We start from the raw sequence: 22,528 nt of genomic DNA, 5'->3' as shown, positions 1-22,528 counted from the left end.
TGATAAAAGCTTATTTGTCGAGGTGTTCACCAAACACCATAAAAAATATATCTAAGTTGACGCTTGTAAATTATACATTCATAAAATCAAGCATTTTAAGGTAAAGGAGTACAAACTTATTTGAAATATAAATGCATGTACAAATTACTCAAAGATTTCTCTTTTGCGATTCTTTTACTTTGGTGTGTGAGCGTGTGCAGTGGGATGACGATAAAGGGAAATGACTCTTATATGGAGGCATGGAGCTGCACTTTTTTTTATTTGATGAATGGCTGTGTATTTGTATGGGTGTTGTGTTCAACACGAGATGCAAACAAAAATATTTTTTTCCAAAAACGTCACAGCAAACTTGCATGCAAAAGGAACAAATGAAAGGAACTGGAAAATAGATGAGCTTCAGTGTTGCAAAATTAAGTTGTTTTTTTTAGCAATATGCTGTACTCAGCTCAAACTGGCCCTCTTGAGGAAACAAACCATTTTTTTTAAATGAAAAACTGTTAAATAAAACAAAACATTAAACTTAAATTCCACCCATTGGGCATATTAAATACACACTTACAATGATAACATACATCACACTAAAAGTATATAAAAAAAAACACTGAAGAACAAACAGTGATCCCATCATTCTGTTACGTCTGACTCGTCTTTCTGTTGCTGCCGAGCTGGATCAATCTTCCATTCAAAGATGACAAGATCATCAGGTTCATCTTCCACCACCAGACAAAGATGAGTCACCATTGACAACTGGGCTTCTGAAAAAGCACCTGAAAAATAAACAAGTTATCAATACTCTGAGTCCCTGACCAACTATTTCACGAATACTGATCTTGAAAGTGTCCAATTCATACATTTTTATTGTTGCATAAAAAAACAATACATTTATTATAAATCACTTACCAAGACTGTTGTTGGAAGAATGGGAGGAGTCTTCCTTGGACGCATCTTCCACTAAATCCTGTAAAATAAACAACTATGTCAGACAAGGTCAGGAGGTAGAGGGGCCACTTGATCCTGGGCTCCCCGAGAGTTGGTGTTAAAGTGTTAAACTGAACACCTAAATGCTCCCAATGAGTAGGTTGGTGCCTTGCATGGTTTCCCCTGCCGTCCAAGTTAGCCGGGGAGCCACAGGCCCAAAAGCTACTTAAAGTATGATGACATTTTGCATTAAATTGCCTTAATATGGTGGGGTATACAAAAATGTCCATAACCTTTTTTGCCGGCAGAGCAGACCTCTTATTCTGCAGATCTTAATGACCAAATAAATAGAAATTACATCACAGGTCCTCTCAAATTTCAGATGGCTGGCTCACCGGCTAAGTATGAATGTATGTGTGAATGTAATGCATTGTTTTTTTTGTGGCTTTTCTGCCTTTACTGATAGTATCAAGTGAAGATGGGACAGGAAAGAGGGAGAGAGAAGGGGAGAGACATGCAGCAAAGGTCATCATGAATGGGACTCCAACACGCGACACGCTGTCAGGCCAAAGCCTATATGTGGCATGAGCCTGGACCACGGGTGCCCCATGTAATGCACATTCTTAAAGTGCCTTAGATAAAAGCGCTATACGTAAATGCACCATTTACCATAATTATGCATGTACTGTAGGTGTATATGCCGGAATCAACCATGCTAAACTCAACCACTCATTTGCATGTGGTTCTGAAATACAACGTCACATTCTTTCATGAAGGGTGTATTCTAGTACCGTGTTCCCCGTAGAAGCTTCATCTGCATGCTGTTCACTGGCCTCCATTTCAGTTTCAGGTACCAGGTCTGGTGAGTACAAGCGCAATCAGTAGAGAATGAGGAAAGAGACTGAAAGCAGGTATTGTTTACAAGTAATCAGTAGATCAAGGAAAGATTTGAGTTTAAGATTGAAGGAGGAAGAAAGTGTTTTTCATGTTTGGCCTTTACTAATAAGTAAAGAGTTAAATTGACAAAACCTCAAGTTATATGGAAGCAAATCAAATATTCACAAGGACGAGTCTGAAATGCCATTTACTAAGTATTGCGATCGGCTGGGTTGTGTCGGTGTCCTCCAACAGCCAACCAAGGTACATTTCAAGGTTGGTAAGGTCAATAACGGGTCTAAAGGATATATAATTGCAGAGAGCTACAGGACTAAGAGCAGCAGTCATACCCAGACAGGTGCAGAGAGCCCTAGGACTCAGAGCAGCAGTCATACCCAGACAGGTGCAGAGAGCTCTAGGACTCAGAGCAGCAGCCGTACCAGCAGTGGTGAGCGCACCTCATGGCACGCTCTGCTGTGCATTTCTATTTTATTATTAGATTAGTTCATACTTTAACTACAGAATATGGCACTATACATACAATAGTCTTCGTCGGTGCAGGTTGCATCCAAATACACATCATCCTAGACAGGAATAAAGAGATCAAACTTAAGTAATAAATATTTGTTGTTTATGAATTCTAATATAATTATTAATAGCATTTAGATCACATACTGTACATTTGGTGGCAAAATAACAAGTGATTATAATCAAACAGCAGGTGACCGCTCATTAATCATTGAAGCCCCATTAGAGAAATGAGCTTGAACTTCTTTCCTACATTTTGACATTCTTTGCCTATGACATCCACAAAATAAGGACACCTGCACTGCATCAGTGTGCCATACTGTATGACAAAATCCATTATGAGAATACCATCAATTCAATTACCATATCAAGCAAGCAAGGCTCAGTGTGGTCTTGAGGCTCACAGGTTGCAGGTTCAGTCTCAGCTAACAGGGCTGTAGGGAAAATGACACATGGTAAAACAAATGCATAAAGTTCATTATGAAGACAGATACAGTGGATCACGTGACAATTCAAGATGGGTTTAATAAGATACAGAGCACTATTTTACCCCAACATAGAATAGCGTAAAACAAGACAGATGCCTCTATTTTGAGGGTGGCAACGTTAAAGTTGCAGCATAAGTGATGGGTTCATAGATTTGACACAAAAATGTATAGCCATTAGCCAGTACAGCTGGTGCTAATGAATAAAAAAAAGGGGCTAGTGAAAAGGGATAACCTAGCACAGTGGCTTCTATTGCATTCCATTTCATTATCGATCCCCCCCCCCTCCCAACCCCGTAACTCCCAATAAAGGGGCAGAGGGACAGAACATTTGTTTGCCGTTAAATATAGCAGTCATTGATCAGTGAAATACTGCTGCCAAACCCACATCAGGAACACCAAATACATGACAACAGTTTTGGTTCACAATACTTTGGAATCTTGGCACAGACATGAGCTTTCATTAGGGACTGAATTGGAGCTCAGAGAAAACTGTGTTCTGTAGTTATACTGTATGCAGTGTGCTAATTTAACGTCTTCAAACTAGAGACCAGACCAGATTCTAATAATGGCCTAGTGGCGCATGCAACATATAGGCTCTGGCCTGACAGTGCTTCGCATGTTCGAGTCCGTTCATGACGACCTTTGCTGCATGTCTCTACTCTCTCCCTGTCTCTCACTCCCTCTTTCCTGTCAGTCTTCACTGCAACTATCAGTAAAAAGGCAAAAAAGCAGATATATAAATAAAAAAGGCTAATGGAATCAAAATACGACAACCAATGAATAATATATGTTGAGCATACAGATACACTTGCGAACTAACCAGAAGAATGTTCATCATCACGATGCACGTCTTCTTCAATCATGTCGCACTGAAACAGAACAGGACATTTGAGTCTTATTAATGCAACTATTGATGGCTTCGATGCCGAAATTGTAGGTAAGCATTCAAGAGGCATACAGCATGTGTCAGACAAAATGGTAATGATGCATTTGTGTTCCCCTACCTTATGATGGGTGCCAACATTCTGTGGCTCCTCCGCAACATCTTCAGTCTTAACTCCCTGTTCTGCATTAAGACATTCACAATAAAAGTTCAAATCAAATAAATTCCAAACTAATCCACACCTACAACAGTATTGTACATTGCATTAGAATATAGTCGGTATACCTGGCCACAGAAATAAATTCCAGTCAACAACTTACAAAGTCCCATAACAGGACTTACCACAATCTATTTACTGGTGAACCGAAATAAAAGGGTTATTGTTAGTTTGCTACATGGGCACTGTGTTTAGATTGAGGCTGCAACATGCTAGCACAATTTTCTCTTTCCAGAAGACAGCCATCCTGTTACATGGACTGCAGCTGGAATCTTGGCATAGACACGAGCTATCATAAGGGACAGCATTGGAGCTCAGAGAAAACAGTATTCCGTAGTTATATGCAGTGTGCTAATTTATTGTCTTCAAACTAGAACCCAGACTCTAATAATGACCTGGCTGGAGCGCCCGTTGGCCTAGTGGCACATGTCACATATAGGCTCTGGCCTGACAGCACTTTGCGTGTTCGAGTCCCGTTCATGACAACCTTTGCTGCATGTCCCTCCCTCTTTCCTGTTCGTATTCACTGTAACTATCAATAAAATGCGCAAAAGCCCAAAACATAGCTTAAGAAAAGAAAAGGCTAATCGAATCAAAATACAACCAATGAATAATATATTCACATGAGCACACAAATAGACTTGCGAACTAACCAGAAGAATGTTCATCATCACGATACGTGTCTTCTTCAAATTCAATCAAGTCGCACTGAAACAGAACAGGACATTTGACGGAGTCTTATTAATGCAACTATTGATGGCTTTGATGCCGAAATTGTAGGTAAGCATTCAAGAGGCATACAGTATGTGGTCAGACAAAACGGTAATGGTGCATTTGTGTTCTTTTACCTTATGATGGGTGCCAACATTCTGTGGCTCCTCCGCAACATATTCAGTCTTAACTCCCTGTTCTGCAGGGGTATCTATTAAGACATTCACAATAAAAGTTCAAGTTCACATCAAATAAGTTCTAAACTAATCCACACCTACAACAGTATTGTACATTGAATTTTAATATAGTCGGTATACCTGGCCACAGAAATAAATTCCAGTCAACAACTTCCAAACTCCCATAACAGGACTTACCACAATCTATTTACTGGTGAACCGGAATAGAAGGGTTATTGTTAGTTTGCTACATGGGCACTGTGTTTAGATTGAGGCTGCAACATGCTAGTGCAATTTTCTTTTTCCAGAAGACAGCCATTCTGTTCCTGTAGCATGGATTGCAGCTGATCTGACAATCTTCTGGTTAACAATACTTTGTAATCTTGGCACAGACATGAGCTTTCATAAGAGACTGCATTGGAGCTCAGAGAAAACAGTGTTCTGTAGGTATATGCAGTGTGCTAATTTATTGTCTTCAAACTAGAGAGACCAGTGTCTAATAATGGCCTGCCTTGTTCCAAATTTTACAAGCCCATAGCAAGTTACAAGTTGTGTGGATAATGGTCCAACTGCACAAATCACAATGCAAGTTCAGTGCCAAAGCTCCACTATATACAAAATCCAGATTGATTGTCCTCACATTGACAACTGGCTGCCTGTGGTCATGCCAACTAGTATGGTGATGGTCTCCATGTGTATCTTCATTGGCAAAAAAAAAGAAAATGCAATCTTCATAAATACTTCACCTACCGTAAGTACAAACCTGGTTTACAAGAACAATGTTGATGTAAATAAGGGATTTAGTGGAATAAAGTAACTTTTTACATTATGAACTACGATTCAACATTCACACTGCTCAAACTTTTATAGCTGCATTTATGGCTGGTGTTGTTTCAAGATGTTATGCACATAGTGCCTGCAAAGTCAGGACGGGTCTGCATTTGAGTGGACATACAGACAAATGCTGTCATAGCCTGCATGGCCATCTATACCAATATATTGTGTTGGCACTATACAAAGACAGCCAAAAAGGCTCATCAAATCAAAATACAACCAATGAATAATATATTCACAATTTTCACATGAGCACACAGATACACTTGCGAACTAACCAGAAGAATGTTCATCACCACGATACTCGTCTTCTTCAATCATGTCGCACTGAAACAGAACAGGACATTTGACTGAGTCTTATTAATGCAACTATTGATGGCTTTGATGCCGAAATTGTAGGTAAGCATTCAAGAGGCATACAGTATGTGTCAGACAAAACGGTAATGGTGCATTTGTGTTCTACCTTATGATGGGTGCCAACATTCTGTGGCTCCTCCGCAACATCTTCAGTCTTAACTCCCTGTTCTGCAGGGGTATCTATTAAGACATTCACAATAAAAGGTCAAGTTCACATCAAATAAACTCCAAACTAATCCACACCTACAACAGTATCGTACATTGCATTAGAATATAGTCGGTATACCTGGCCACAGAAATAAATTCCAGTCAACAACTTACAAAGTCCCATAACAGGACTTACCACAATCAATTTACTGGTGAACCGAAATAAAAGGGTTATTGTTAGTTTGCTACATGGGCACTGTGTTTAGATTGAGGCTGCAACATGCTAGTACAATTTTCTCTTTCCAGAAGACAGCCATCCTGTTACATGAACTGCAGCGGATCTGACAATCTTCTGGTTAACAATACTTTGTAATCTTGGCACAGCCACAAGCTTTCATAAGGGACAGCATTGGAGCTCAGAGAAAAGTGTTCCGTAGTTATATGCAGTGTGCTAATTTATTGTCTTCAAACTAGAGACCAGACTAATAATGGCCTGGCTGGGGCGCCTGCTGGCCTAGTGGCACATGTCACATATAGGCTCTGGCCTGACAGCACTTTGCGTGTTCGAGTCCCGTTCACGACGACCTTTGCTGCATGTCTCTCCCCCTTTCCTGTCCGTCTTCACTGTAACTATCAATAAAAGGCGCAAAAGCCCAAAACAAAGAAAATAAAAGGCTAATCAAATCAAAATACAACCAATGAATATTATATTCACATGAGCACACAAATACACTTGCAAACTAACCAGAAGAATGTTCATCATCACGATACGTGTCTTCTTCAATCAAGTCGCACTGAAACAGAACAGGACATTTGACTCTTATTAATGCAACTATTGATGGCTTTGATGCAGAAATTAAATTGTAGGTAAGCATTCAAGAGGCATACAGTATGTGGTCAGACAAAATGGTAATGGTGCATTTGTGTTCTCCTACCTTATGATGGGTGCCAACATTCTGTGGCTCCTCCGCAACATCTTCAGTCTTAACTCCCTGTTCTGCAGGGGTATCTATTAAGACATTCACAATAAAAGTTCAAGTTCACATCAAATAAATTCCAAACTAATCCACACCTACAACAAAAATAAAAGGGTTATTGTTAGTTTGCTACAAAGGCAATGTGTTAAGATTGAGGCTGCAACATGCTAGTACAATTTTCTCTTTCCAGAAGACAGCCATCCTGTTAATGTAGCATGGACTGCAGCTGGTTGGCTATTCTATTGCATTCCTCAATCCACAACCTTCTGACACACGGTGCCTCTCTTCCAGCTTTTCAAACAGCCCGTTTACAGAACAGAACACAAGTTTGGAATTTCTTTGTGCAGCTGCAAACAGCTGACTCAATTTCACCAATGCTTTTGGCATTTGTTGAGATCTTCTCACTCACCAATGAATGTCTCTAATGGCACAACAGGAGATTGTGGGGATTCAGTCTGGACCTACAATTGAAACAATTGCAAATTAGAATATTCATTCAAATGAAAATGATAATTCCATTCACTTTACAACAACCACAAAGCAACAAATATTACACCAAAAAAAAACTTGAAAAAGTATCAATTAAATTAAAATAATTTAATTGTACCCCATCAGAACCGAGGGAAATGTATGTTAAAAAAAAATCACACACGTGTGAACTGAGTGGTGCAATTCCCCCCCCCCCCCCTCTCTCTCTCTCTCTCTCATTAGAGACAGCACTACCCCTCTCTGTTTCTGGTGCCCCCTACTGGTATTAATAAGTCACATACTCGTGCTCATTTACACAGGTACACGGACATTGCTGGTTGTAGGAGTGGTTGCACCACTCAAAAAGGATTTCCACCATTACGTGTAGTGGGGTGTCAATAAGTAAAAAAGGGAAAAATGCCATTGATGAGATCACCAAAGTAATAGAAACTGAATTTGCCAATGCCAATTTGACATTCTTTTTTCCAAAAATAATATTGATCAGCCACATCCTGTCACACTTCGAGAGTATGTTTTCAAACATTAAAGTGGCAATGATGACCCAGAATGGCTTTGTGATCTTGCATTTTTGGTGGATATACATTGAGCACTTAATTGTGCTTAATTTAACAAAGTTGCCAAGTGCTAGAATTGAGCATGATCGATAACGTATTAGAATTGTGGTATTGATGCCACTCACCCAGAGATTTACATCAGATTGGTTTGGTGCTTTAAACTTAAACCTGATCTGCAACCATAAAAGCCACGAAAACTATATTTACATCATGACGGCTGTCCAAATGTTAAATTGTCATACAATTACCGTTTCCTCTGTTGTATCAGTGTCAAGACCATCCATTGTAATTGTATCTTCACTGGTATCACTTTGTTCATCCAAGGTGTCTTCTGTAAATGCATCAAAGAAAGCACACAACACCAAAATGGGAATGAAATGACTAGAATACTAAAGATGCGGGAGATCAGGTGAGGTACCAAGAAAAAAGAAAAAATCAAGATGAGAAGAAAATGTACCATCCAAATAATCTGGGATAGAGACTGTGTCTGTGCCGTCATCATTGTCACACTGGAAAAAAGTAATTCAATTGAATTAATTTTACAGTTAAAACGTTTTATGCTTAAAAAATATCATTGAGACAGGATATAATGAATCCAGATTTAACATTGCAACAAGAAATACAAAAATAAATACAAAGCTGCTCTAAAAAGCAGAAGACTAGGCTATAAGAGACCAGCTAGGGGGAATAGGCACGCCCATTAGCTGTTCTAAAATCCATGGTAAACCACCAGTCACTTTTGGATTATTCCTTTAATTTACCCTACCATAATTCTGAAAACAGTTTTTGGTCAGCTATAAAATGGTATTGGTACAGTTGTATTCTACCTTGTGAGTCGTGGAAATACTCTGTGCATCCTCTACAAAATCCTTGGTCTCAACATCCTGTTCTGCAGAGGCATCTGTCAAAACATTCACAATACAACTGCATGTTCACATCAAAACTATTCCAAACTTGTTAGATTGCAAAGACACAGTATGCCATTGCATTACTTTGATCCCTAAGTGAGTATTTTCCAGCCAGAGACATTTCTTTTCAAAAAGGTTTGTAATTTTGTATGTGTGCCGCTGCAAAACAGTGACCATATTCACCAATGCTTTTGCCATTTAAGATATTGTCACTTACCACAGTATTTCTCAAGTGGCACACAATCAGATTCAGGTGATTCACTCTGTACCTATAATTTAAGAGAAGTTCACCATTTTAATAGGCATGATAATGCAATAATTAAAACATAATAAATTTGACATTACAGGTATTTCTATTCACATTTACTGAACAACCAAAGCAACCAGAGAATTATAGGAAAAACACAGTTTATTTTTTTAATAGTATACGGTGACATTTTATGTTACAGAAATAATTTCTAGGCTTATGTGTATTTTGTATATAATATGAAGCATTTGTAAGCCAAAATAGCAAGTATACCAGGTTGGATTCTGAAGCGATCACATGAGAGGTGGTTGTGGAAATTGTGGCATAATCGGAGATGCCAGCATTATCACACTGAAAAAAGGAACAAGGAAACAGTTTAATTAACTTTACTGTTAGAGGTTTTGCTTCAAGTAATGAACAGTACAACAACAAATTGTAAACAATCCTTACCTCCTCATGGCCTGAAAACACCACCTCAAAGACGCTGCATGGTTCAACCTCCATCTGCGTTTCACAATCAATCAGAAGAACCTGCACATTAAAGAAAAAAAAGGAAAGAAACAATATGCATAAAGCACTGGTTTTATGCATGATTACCCAAATTCATGGCATTCATTGATTTAAATTGAAAAGGAAACATTGAATCCTTGTCAAAGTTTGAAGTCCTAACACAAACTCTGAAAAGCACTGGATATTTCTGAATATTAGTCAATTTACCAGAATGCAGTCACTTGTGTTTTTCAAGACCCTTGCTTTGCACCAAGACTTGACAACAGGTGACCAGACAACACAGGAAGAACCAATAATGAGAGTCTTAGCAGCTCTCAGTGGACCAAACTCTGTAAGTGACAACAGGAAAAGAAATTATGAAAATTATTTGTTTACGCAAGATAGGCTAATTACAGGTTTATGTAAAGATTTGGGCAAATTAAAACAGATTCTACCATCTACACTATTATGTACATTGTTGGACTTGATATAACATTTTCAAAAATCAGTTTACAGTTATTTCAGCATACAAATGTAATGCAATGTGGGGATCAATGACAACTGAATAATATACTGTAACTTACTTGACTCCAGAACGGCAGCAGGGTCGTTTCCCTCAGTGTGGTTCTCTGGCTCCTCTGGCACACTTTCCAATTCAGGGTCCAGGGTCTGAATGGGTTCAGCTACTATGACCTCCTCCTCTTGGGCTCCCAAATCGGCTTCAGAGGTGGGAGCAGCCTCTGCACTTTCAGGGAAAGCTTCAATGCAGATCTCCACAACATCTGCTGCTTCAGGGACAGTATGCTCCTCTTGCTGATCAGTATTCTGTTCATCTTCCTGGCAAGGCTTTTCATCCACTTCTGACATCTTAGGAGTGACATCATCATAAGGAGTCAGATTTCCGGTGGGGATTTTACAAGTGATTTCCACCCCACTGTCTTGGAGACCGACTTCCCACACAGACTCTGACTGTCTGATGAATACACACTTTAACACTTTGTCTGTACTGGGCCCAACATCCTTTTCGAAAGAGGACACAACCTCTGGATCCAGCACCAACTCCTTCTTGATAGTTGCAGCCCCACTAAGCACACAGTGTGTACTGTATCTAGGAAATTGCAGGAATGGCGTCGAGAGTGTACACATTTTGGAAACCGACACTACTGCAGCATTTCCATAATCCACAAACTCCACAAGAGCAGTCTTGTTCGCATGAATTTCTCTTACAACTGCACGGTACCATGAATTATCATCTTCAAACTCTGCAAGGATGAGGTCACCTGGATGCAAGTCTTTAATTTTACCACTTTCGGCTGATGACTCACCATCGTTGAGTTTGTCCACAATGGAGAATAGGTCATCTTGGTCCTTGGCTAAGTGGACATAAAAACTAAGAGGGTTGTTACAATGCAAGACAAAGATATCTGCTTCCATACCAGCTGTTATGGATTGTGGGGGCAGGTCTGTTAATTTAGGGAGGCCCTCCTTGTCAAGTTCAGGAGCTCCAAGGTCTTTAGTTTGATCTCCATCATCCTTCTGGGCATCATCTCCATCCTTCCTGGCATCAGCAACAAACGCGGGTTTAACAGCAGCATCAAAACATTCACTGGCCTCAAGACTGCTCGTCAGTTCTGATAATCCTGCTTCTGTGCTAAGCTCCTCCTGTGGCTCAATACAAACACTGATTGTGCACTCATCTTCCTTAACAGACTTTTCCTTTAACGGTTCATGAATAGCAGAACTGTCATTCGGGGCAATGTCTACCCCACCATCCTGAAGTTTGACTTCCCAGCCAGATCCGGATTGCCTGATAAAAAAGCATTTGAACACCTTTTCTCCATCTGTGGATATATTCTTGTTGAAGGTGGACACAAGCTTTGGATCCAGCATTGACTCATTTTGGAAGACTGCAGCTGCACTAAGCAGACATTGTGTACTGTACGCAGGAAACTGAAGCAAAGTTTTGTTGAGTTTGCGGATGTTGTCAACGGGTACCTCACAGGAATTGCCAAAGTCAACAAACTCCACAAGAGTCATCTTGTTTTCACGGATTTCTCTTACAACTGCACGATACCATGAATCATCCTCTGGGAACTCTGCTTGGACAAGGTCACCTGTTTGAAAGGCTTTAATTGTTTCGGTGGATGGCTCACAATCATTGAGTTTACTCACAATTGAGCATATGTCAGGCTCATCACAGGCTAACTGCACATAGAAGCTAAGAGGACTGTTGCTGTGTGAAACAAAGACATCTGCTTCCATACCTACTTCTATGGAGTTAGTGGGCAGTTCAGTCAGTTTAGGGAGGGTTTCCACCTCTGGTTGAAGAGACTCGTAGCTTTTCTTCTGAGATTCTAACTTTGATCCCTCTGGACATTTTTGTGGTGGAGAAAGATTCTGTTTAATTGGTATGTTATTGGCTGGTTCAGAGCAGTCTTGCATACTACTCTGCGTCTGTGGCATGCCATCCAGCTGCCTTTGTTTTGGAGTTTTGTAGAGCTCCAAAGTGGCACTCCTAACCTTTGAGGCAGGGCACTGATTTGTCTTTGTGGCTTGTGTACCTTCCATCTCAGTGGTGGGTTTTGAAAAAGCATTAAGCGAATGCTGTGCATTGCTGGTGAACCTGGGTGTACCATGGCAAATAACATCTTTGCTTGGCATGTCAATGTGAAATTTCTGCTTGATAGTGGCATTAACTTGGCTTTTTCCGTGATACAGTTCAACCTGCAATGTGCCGTCAGGTTGTTTGGCCACTACTAGAGCTCTAAATGACTGCTCTGTTGCATTAGTCTCAAACCAGCCATTTACATCACTGGGGACGTTGGCAGGGATGTCTGAAAGGCCACACTCTATCGCTTGCACTGGAACAGAGATGATGTCACTTGCCTCTTTGGGAATGGGAAACAAGTCAGATGGGTCCACAATGAGAGTATCGCCATAATCCACAAAGTGTACCCGGATAGATTCCCCCGGTTGCACAGCCTTGACTTGTCCTCTGTACCATTTTCCGTCTGGGTATTTGGCCAAACACAACATTCCAATAGTTGTTGGGAGCTTTGAGCTCTGAAGCTGGGGACACAGCCTGTTTACTTTCAATTCAAGATCTTTCACAATGTCAGCATTCCTCTCTAGCTGGCAGTAGAACTTATTGACATTGTTAACACATGTCACTATGACCTTTTCTTCAGTCCCCGTTTTGATGTTGTGGGTTGAGTAGTAGTATGTGTCCAAATGTAAAGGGGAAGCAGGTTCTTTTGAGAGTGATGCAATCGTCTTATGATGGACCATGCGGGTGCAGGCACTTTCAAAGGGAGTTTCGAGATCCACAATGTTGAACACAATATTCTGCTCATTGTACATGACTGCATAAATGGTGGACTTCAAAATGACATGGCTGGATGCAGCAGCATCCACAAAGTCCTGAAACTCCACAGTTGCTATCTCGTCCCAATCATTCATGAGTGATGTAGGCTTAACAGGGTTGTAAAGGCTGCATCGAAAAGCTTGAGCTTTCAAATTCAGGAAGTTTGGGTTCATCTTCCGCAGGTCATGCAGGGGGACTCTCTTGTTCTGGCCGTAGTCTACAAACAACACATCCACATGCTGTGTTGCGTCTCTGTTAAGAGCAAGAGCTCTGTACCACTTTTTATTATGTGGATGGCGAGCAACACACACAGATTCTGTGAATGGCTTAAACTGGCTGTTGGCATAGAACATCTGCATCTCTTGCATCAGCAAATGCAACTGTCCTTTGTTCTGGCACAGTTGGCACCAGAAGTCATTTGGGCTTTCAATGCAAGACACGCTGACATCAATTGCCGTTCCTATTGGAAACATAAGCTCTTTAAAGGTAGCAGGGCCACTGTCATTGAAGTTTGGTGTTCGGGAAGGAATCTCACGGTTCTCGTTTCCTCTGGATGGTAAAGCAGCTAGCTTTGATTTGACAGGGTAAAGGACAGGAGATGTGGTCCTGTTTGCATTGGGGCTTTTCTCTGACACATTCTCAGCAAGGCCTGAATTGCACATCAGCTTATTGACATCTTGCTCTCCGTGTGCTGTAGAGTCTGTGATCGTGATCTGAACGATATATGTGCCTTCATACATTGCAGTAACATGTATGTTCAGGACTTTATCCATGACCGCTTTGATGAAAAGGTCAATGGCACTACGGCTCCATGTCTCATCTTTTGGCTTGATATCAGCAAGGCGACATTTCAATGCAAGTCGGGGCAGCTCTTTAAACCTTTCAGGAAGGACACGGATGCAGTTTCGGTCAATTAGTTCAGCGTTTCCATAATCAACAAAAAACACATGGACTTGAGTCTTGCTGACTTCAGTCACAGTTGCCCGGTAAAATATACCATCTCGTGCCTTGGCAGCACAGTATAGGCCAACAGTTGGGTTTCTGATCGAATCCGTAGACGCCAAATCACTGTAAAGACGGTCCATGTTCTCCATCAGTTCATCAAACTCATCTGCATACTTCTGTGTCTGGATCCAAAATTCTAATGGGTTTGAGACGTGCTGCACAACTGCTACATGTGAAGAGTTGAGGGAGAGGTCTTCTGCCAACAACTTCTGAATGTTGCTCCCTTTTGGGTCCTTTGCACCTTCAACAGGTACAATTGCTTGGCTTTTTCGTTGAGCTAGATGCTGGCTGCTTGGTGTGCTGCAGATGCTAAACTCTTGGAGTGCTTTTTCACACTCCAGAAGGCACTTCTCTTGAGAGCCAAACAAAGAGTTGACGTTTGTTTTTTCATCTCCATACAGTGTGACATAATGGACACCCTCACAAAGGCTTTGGTATTCAAATTTGGCAATCACAGTCTTGTATAGGATCAGGGATTTGAGATACTCAATCTGTACTGCTGTCCATCCAAGGCCTTTGTCAGTGACACCATGGAGTGAGCAGACATATGTCACAACTGGCATCCTGAAGAACTCTGCAGCCAATGGCCTTATGTTCTCTACCTGAACAAGCTGTTTCTTCCCGTAGTCAACATTTAGTACTTCAACCACATTGTTGCCTGGCAATATTTGCTGTAAAACAGAACGATACCACCTGCCATCACTTCCTCTTGCGGCACATGGGGATCCAAGCATGTTAGAAGTGACTATGCAAGGAGTAAATCTGCCTTCATAGTACAGTGTGATCTGCTCAGTGACTTTCTTCAACTCTTGCGCGAAAACCTTCAACTGACAGAAAACACGCATCGGGTTTGTTATTTCTGTGACAATGACAGTCTCTACGGTTCCCATCTGCAACTCCGGGTACATGAAGCGCTGCTGGTTTAGTATTGACAGTCCTGTCCCTGGTGCTTCATTTCTCATGGACTCCTGGTGCAACTCTGTGGGCAATGCAACACTGCTAGGAGGCTGTAATGACTTGAGCAAGAAGTCAGAGAACATTTCTGATGACAGCTTTTTGGCAAATCCCATCTCATACATTTGCTGAGCAATGCTGGGTATGTGCAAGACAACTGTTCTCTGGGGCACAATCACATTTTGGACATGTGCTTTCACAGTCTTCCAATTAAGAGTTTTCAAGAACTCCAAAGCCATCGGGGACCACTTTCTCTCAAGGGATAGTGGCAGGACATTAGCGAGAACACAGAATTCCACTTCAGGTGGAAGGTGGAAGAACTCCTTCTTACCCCACGCCAACATACTTGGGGTGGCAGTGAGTGTCCATCCTTTATCAATAAGAAACACCTTGTAAGTTGAGCCATTTCTTGAGACTACACGTGACCTGTACCAAGTCTCATCCACCTGAACCAGGCATAGATCTCCAGGATTTCCGTCAAACTCGTGAAGTTTGTTTGTAGGAAACTGAATATCTTTTGACAGGTACTGATAGTCTGCTTTCCTTTCCTGGTTAAAGTTACCCCAGAGTTCCACAAGCGGACAGAGGGGATTCAAGTTCACCCTAGTAATGAGAACAATGACATCTGATCCTGATGCAGGGAATCCAGGTATTGAAGGCATTTTGGCACCTTGCATGTCAGCATCAGGCCTAAAACATGCAAAAAGGAGAGGAAAAATATTGACGAATATTCTACAGTTTAGGGCTACAACTATCGATTATCTTCTTAAGGATTATTCTATTGATTACCTTTTAATTGAAACCCCCTAATGGCCAGTGACGTACTTGACATAATAAATCAATAAATCCCTCGTGGCCAGGGACGTAATTGACGTACTGCCCTGTCAGTAAGTCTTATTATAACAAAATATAGCAACTTTTAGACTTTTTTAATGTAATCTACTACTACTTGGTTTCAGTGAAAAGTGAAACCAAGGTGTACTAAAATGCTTATAAGTAAACGATGGAACATGCTAGAAAAGTAGAGACTTGCAGCTTTAAAATGAGACATTTCGTGACATTGTGGTCATATCGCACATCTTTCTATTGTCATTCAAAAAGTCGCCAAATCTGGCCCAATGCACAATAAGATGTTATTAAATATAGCCATAAGAGGGTTAATCAAATAATCAAGCATAAATATATATATCTCATCTAATCATCGTGAAAATAGCCGATCTACAAGCTCATAACATTGCGACACGCTGCGGTCGGAAATCATCTGCAGACAGTCATAAAATGAAATCAATGCAGTCATGTGGAGAGGCAGCTATACTGGATTAGTCAATATGCACATGGCTACAAGTTACAACTATTGATTTAATATCCATTATTCCATCGATCATATTTTTGTTAATCAGATAATTTCATTAAATCGTTTTTGTGGGGGGCAATTTTTTTCAACTTCAACCATTTTCACCCATCTTCTAGGTCCTCACTAGGGTTTGGGACTTTTGTTTGTTCGACATGCTGCAGTTTTCCTACTACACTAGTCTCTGTCTGACCGTCTCGCTCGAAGTTTGCATGCATATTAGTCCTAGATCAGTGGGCGTATCCAACCCTCTCACACGTGTAGAACCGACGCCGGTTCTTCAATCTCAGAACCGGTTCCGAGTCCCAACCCTAGTCCTCACTAATGCTCATTATAATATAGCACCATTTTTGTCTACTTGGCATGTCTGGACAGAGGAGGTCTGGACAGTTTAGAAATCATCGATGGGGAATCCAAATCAATAGAAACAGCAGGCTTTCTATACCTGGGAAGTTAGCATGCTATAATGGAAGCTATTGATTTTGAGTGTTAATAAATAAAATAAGCAAAGAACAAGAATAACAATCTGCCCAACGATGATGTCACTGGTTTCTGAAATGTCCACAGCTCTCCTCCGAGATACAGAGACCAAGTAAAAAATAGAGAAATTATGTACATCATTATTAGGTAGGACTAGGTAGGTATGTACCCAGCAATTAATTTCATTGACGCAAGATGTTTTTGAATGCATTTGATAATTGAAAATGAATTAATTAAAAATGAACACATTGCATTTTGATCTATAAGGCCAAATCCAATTGGAAAATATAGAAGACTAAAGAGTATATAAAATCCAATCTTACACACCTGCTCCCTCCCAATAATAGATTACATCAAGCAAAAGTACGGTAGGTCAAATCAATTATGCAGTTAGTCCAGTGCAAGTCGGAGCCGGTCAGAAGCACACTACTGACCAGCAGGGCAGCTCCCCTTCAGACATAATATGTAGTAGGTCTATTTGGAACATAGGCCTACTCTGCATTTCTATGTTCTCAACTCAAACGTTGGATTATTTCTTCAAATTGGCCAGATCGCAGAGACAGCAGGCAGTATGGTGGAACATGGCCGATTGACGACCAGGTGTTTACTGCTATGCATAGCAGTGGCAGCCATTTTGTGGTTCCACCTATCCAGAACACAAATATTTATATCAATTATTTTAAGCCTAGAATCATGACGATAAAATATGACATATGGCTATAATGTTTACATTCATGCATGTTGATAATTTATCTGGGGGAAAAAATCCTGAATCATTTTAGGGGGGGGGGGGAAACTATGCTCGTGTCCTCTCTGTCTAGCGGGAGGAGGGGGGACTCGCTCCTCGATGCCTGTAGAAAGAAGCAGCCACTCAGTCTGGAGAGAAGGAGACAAGTCCGACGGGCGCATTCACATTGGCTCTGGGTATAATATTAATTAATGCTGGAATGTCCTGCATTATACAGTAAGTGCTTAATTTGTTCACAACATAGCAGGATAAAGTAGCATGCGACCTTGGTAGGATTGTGAGAACGGCCTCAAAGATTGCTGGAGTTAATTTCAGTAGTCTAGATCAAGTTCAAGCTGCTTCCCTCTGGCCTTCGGCTAAAAGTTCCAGGGGTCAAAAGCAATAGGTACAAGTTCTCCTTCGTGCCTGTATCTATCCAGGCTTTAAATGCCGATAGGAGGTGGTAACTTGTCACCCGACTCGCTTGTATGAATTATTTATACAACTGTTCTGAAAATGTCAAAATTACACTGATACCTTGAACTGTCATACTGTTTTATTGTTCTGTGTGTACTATGTGCATTTTTACTGTGTTTTTGTGTTTCATGTTACCGGCCTGTGTTATGCTTTGCTGTAAAGCAAATCGCCCCTCGGGGACAAACAAATAAATGAACCTGATGCGACGGTTTGTTTGATGAGTCCTTTCATCAAACAGTGTAAAATACACAGGACGCAGACCTAATTACACCACTATATAAAGAATAGCATTTTCACAGAATAAAATGTTTTATGGTCATGATTTACCAGGAGCCTGGATGGCTCTTTGGATTGGTGAACCACAAAATGACCGCCACTTCTATGCCCTATTGTGGATGTGATTTCTCCATCGCAACGCTTTTCCATAAAAATATAAAAAAGTAATTTTTCATGTTCAATGTTGCTTATTAAAAGCAACATTTTATTAAGATATTAGTAATATGGGTACAAAATGGAAATGTATTAAAAAAGTGAATCTATTTTTTATATATATATATATATATATATATATATATATACACACACACACACACACACACACACACACACACACAGGTAATGGAACAAACAAGTATTTTGTAACAGTTTAGTAGGCTAGTTGCTAGTAGAATATCTGTACACCCCTAGGCCTATTCAGATAGCTGAAAATTATTTTATATTTAGTCATACAATGGTGGAAAGATGCAAGAGCCAATAGATTAGTTTGATTAACTGTTGCTCCATTATGCAAGCAAGCAGGGCTGCATACTGTAGCTCTTTTAATAATTTTACAGTGTGCTTGAAGCGACCTAACGAGTGCTGCCCTGTATGCACTATGGTTGATCATTCAGCGACTTCATGAAAACGACCAAAAAAAACTCGTGGCATACGACCCCAACACCGTGTAAAATTCAGCGAGCTGCGGCTGCTCGGAATAACGACCCCATTAAACAAAATGCAACACAGGTGCAGTTGCTGTTTTTCTTGGCAACGACACCGCCCGTCGTACTCTAAGGACTGTAAATTACGCTTTACATTGTATATATCAGAATAATTTAATTTATCTAGGCTAAATTACAAACTACACCCCACCCCACCCCCCCAACACAGCAGCAGATAAAGTGATTAAAATTAAACTCACCGGGCCGCCTACATCGGATTCCTCACCTGAAAAAGAAACGTTCACATGTTTTAACAACACAATCACAGCCACCTGCTACCAGCAACAATAAATAGTATTATCAGTTTTTGGGAGGTACAATTGAACATTTCAGATGGAAAAAGTGAAGTCTGACCTAAATCTTTAGGATGATAAACTACAGCCGTTTCTTTATTTTTTGACAAACTATCTTCAGCCAAACTCTCCGCGGCGTGGTCACTTGAAAGGAGGAAACGGAAAGAGGTTGAATGACGACCCGGAACTTCTGAGGCCTGATATCACCTCACCTCACCTGGAAATGTTACGGTATGTTTGTAGTTTAAAAAAAATACACACATATTTATTGCTTTCATGTATGTATATATATATATATATATATATATATATATATATATATATATATATATATATATATATATATATACACACACACACACACACATAGTTGTTTTTTAGTATGATTATTATTATTATTATTATTATTATTATTATTATTATTATTATTATTATTATTATTATTATATAAAAAGGTAAATACTTTCCCATAATTATTCCCCATAAAACTTTTTGTCTGTGATGCACTGTGACTCAATATGTATTGTTTATTTGATTAACTTATTAATTTGATGTCAGTATTTTTCTTTTAAAGCATTGCATTGTAATACTTTAAGTTAAATAAAAATAACTTAGTAAATAAAAGGAACCGTTTCAGAAAGGGTTCAAAAAGATTGAGTACAACTTGTGCTCTAACCTATGGACAATAGGTGGCAGTGCAGCGCTGCGGTTGGTTTCGCTTCGCGACTCTTGACCATAGCTCTTGACCGTAGCAGCGATTCATACTTCGTTGCACGACGGTGTCGCGCATTGAAAATAGCCGAATTACAAGTTCACAACACGACGAAGATGTGAGCTTTCAGCTTGTAGATCTGCTGTTTTCGGCACGGGGGAAAAATAAATCGGGGCGTCTTTCCACTTGTCCCCCTGACTCATTGTTTTCCCTATTTTCTTAGGTTAGTGGTAAATACACAAATCAATGTTTACACATTTATTTTTGTTTATTCTTATAGTTTTAGTAGTGTCGGTGTCACGGATCGTGACTATTAATTCGTTTTATATTGACCGTCGTCATGTTATGGACATGGCATATCGGTGTTTCTGGCTACATTTTGAAACAAATCAGATGCATTGTCATAATAAATGTGAGTCAATTTTTCACTGTGCAAAACAAAACAGCTATAGAATGGTTTAGATAGATATTTATGACAAATAGATTGATATGAGCAGCAGAGTAGTGATAGTAATGTAGGCCTAAGAAAGGGAGTGAATATATTGTTTTTGTTTATATCTAATGTGTTTAGAATGATAGATATCTGTTAATCAAAACAAAATAATGACTTTGGAATAGCAAAATGAAGTTCACAGCGAACATGTCAATCCTTGTAATGCTAACTGCATGATTGTCTCCCAGTGAAAGTTCATTCTCTCTCTTGACAGTTCCAATCTGCTCCAGGGTGTCAGTCAGAACAGTGAATGAAGATGTCCACTCTATTTCCATGTCTGCTTCCACGCATGACAGAGTCACTGTGGTTTAACATGGACCAGCTCTGCATCAACGAAACAGAGCTTCACCAACAGGAAGAAGAGCACCTAACCTGGGTAGGTCACACACATTTTGATAATGTATATATGTCCAGCAGCGAACAGTCGACGCCAGTGTCCTCACTTCCCACATTCACACAGCAATGGTGGCAAGCTCACACAGACCAACTCATTGGAGGCAATGTATGTAGGGTTCAGTGTCTTGCCCAAGGACACTTCAACATGTGGACAGGAGGAGCCGGGATTCGGCCGACCCAGGGAACCTGTTCTACCTCCTGAGCCACAGCCGCCCTACATGTAACAGCATCTTCGCCATATTTGGTGGCTACCGATAGTAGAAGAGATCGCACACAATTTTGCAAGTCGTTTAGCTGCTTTTTTGCCATCACAAATTGATGGAAGCCTCTTACAACCAAAGATAAACACAAGTAGATTGCATCTATACCCTAGCTCTGTGATGCGAGCGTGCACACACACACACACACACACACACACACACACACACACACACACACACAGACACGCACATGCACACGCACACACACACACACACACACACACACACACACACACACACACACACACACACACACACACACACATACATCTTGCACAACAAATAATACAACGTTGATACTGAACGGGACTGAAAAGTGTTCTTGTAGTATAACACAGTAGTTCTGTGTTGTACTGGCAAAAATGAATTGCAACACAAGTTTGTAGATCTGCAATTTTTGCTTTTATTTATTTGAATGACATGCCCAAAATAGGGATGGGGAGGGGAAGGGGGGCAGACCCCACGTTGGGAAAAACTGAGCTAGAGTGTGACATGGTTAAATGGGCACATACTCACAAAACTCATTCACATTTTCCTTGTTAATTTTCTCACCATGTTTTTACTGTCTTAGTTACAGAGCATTGCTGAGGAGGACATCGACCTGGTGCCTATAGGACCCATCATCGTTAAGGTATGTACTGCAAGATAATGTGACAAAAAATAATTGGGGGCATGTGTGTGTGTGTGTGTGTGTGTGTGTGTGTGTGTGTGTGTGTGTGTGTGTGTGTGTGTGTGTGTGTGTGTGTGTGTGTGTGTTTGCGCGTGTGCGCGCATGTGTGTGTGTCTATCTGAGTGAGTTCTAACATTTTCTTCGACTGACGTCATAGTACTAATGTCATAGTAGAGTTACAGTACTGTCATACCGTAGATGACAAATTCTTGCTCTGTCAACATAAGGTAATTAATATGTAGTTGAATCATGTCACAATGTGTATATTTCACTTCTTGTTGGTGAAACATGATGGAAACATTAACTCATGCTGCAAATAACTCATGCCGGTTGTGCCCGTGTATCAGTGGGTCACAATGAATACAGTGTGTGTGTGTGTGTGTGTGTGTGTGTGTGTGTGTGTGTGTGTGTGTGTGTGTGTGTGTGTGTGTGTGTGTGTGTGTGTGTGTACTGTACAACAGTGACATCCACCAATTCTGTCTGCAATTATTGTGCCCAGCAGACATGTGAAGAGGAAAGAGAGGAGTATCCCTACATGGATAAGGAAGACAGCGAGGAAACCTCTGA

General features: G+C 40.5%; 1 protein-coding gene across 1 annotated transcript; it reads right to left on the bottom strand.

The window, feature by feature from the left end:
- Nucleotides 1–11,993: 11,993 nt before the first annotated feature.
- Nucleotides 11,994–15,784, bottom strand: tdrd6a (tudor domain containing 6a; the record flags this gene model as incomplete). The annotated part of the gene is made up of 2 exons (XM_080791395.1): nt 11,994–12,004; nt 12,433–15,784. 2 exons carry the CDS (start codon nt 15,782–15,784, stop codon nt 11,994–11,996), a joined length of 3,363 nt encoding a protein of 1,120 aa, XP_080647521.1.
- Between the last annotated feature and the right edge of the window lie 6,744 nt (nt 15,785–22,528).

This window comes from Protomyctophum bolini (genome assembly GCF_963924005.1).
Source record: "Protomyctophum bolini genome assembly, chromosome: 19".
Lineage (NCBI taxonomy): Eukaryota > Metazoa > Chordata > Actinopteri > Myctophiformes > Myctophidae > Protomyctophum > Protomyctophum bolini.
The sequence above is the reverse complement of the archived record's forward strand: the minus strand, read 5'-3'. Positions and strand labels throughout refer to the sequence as shown.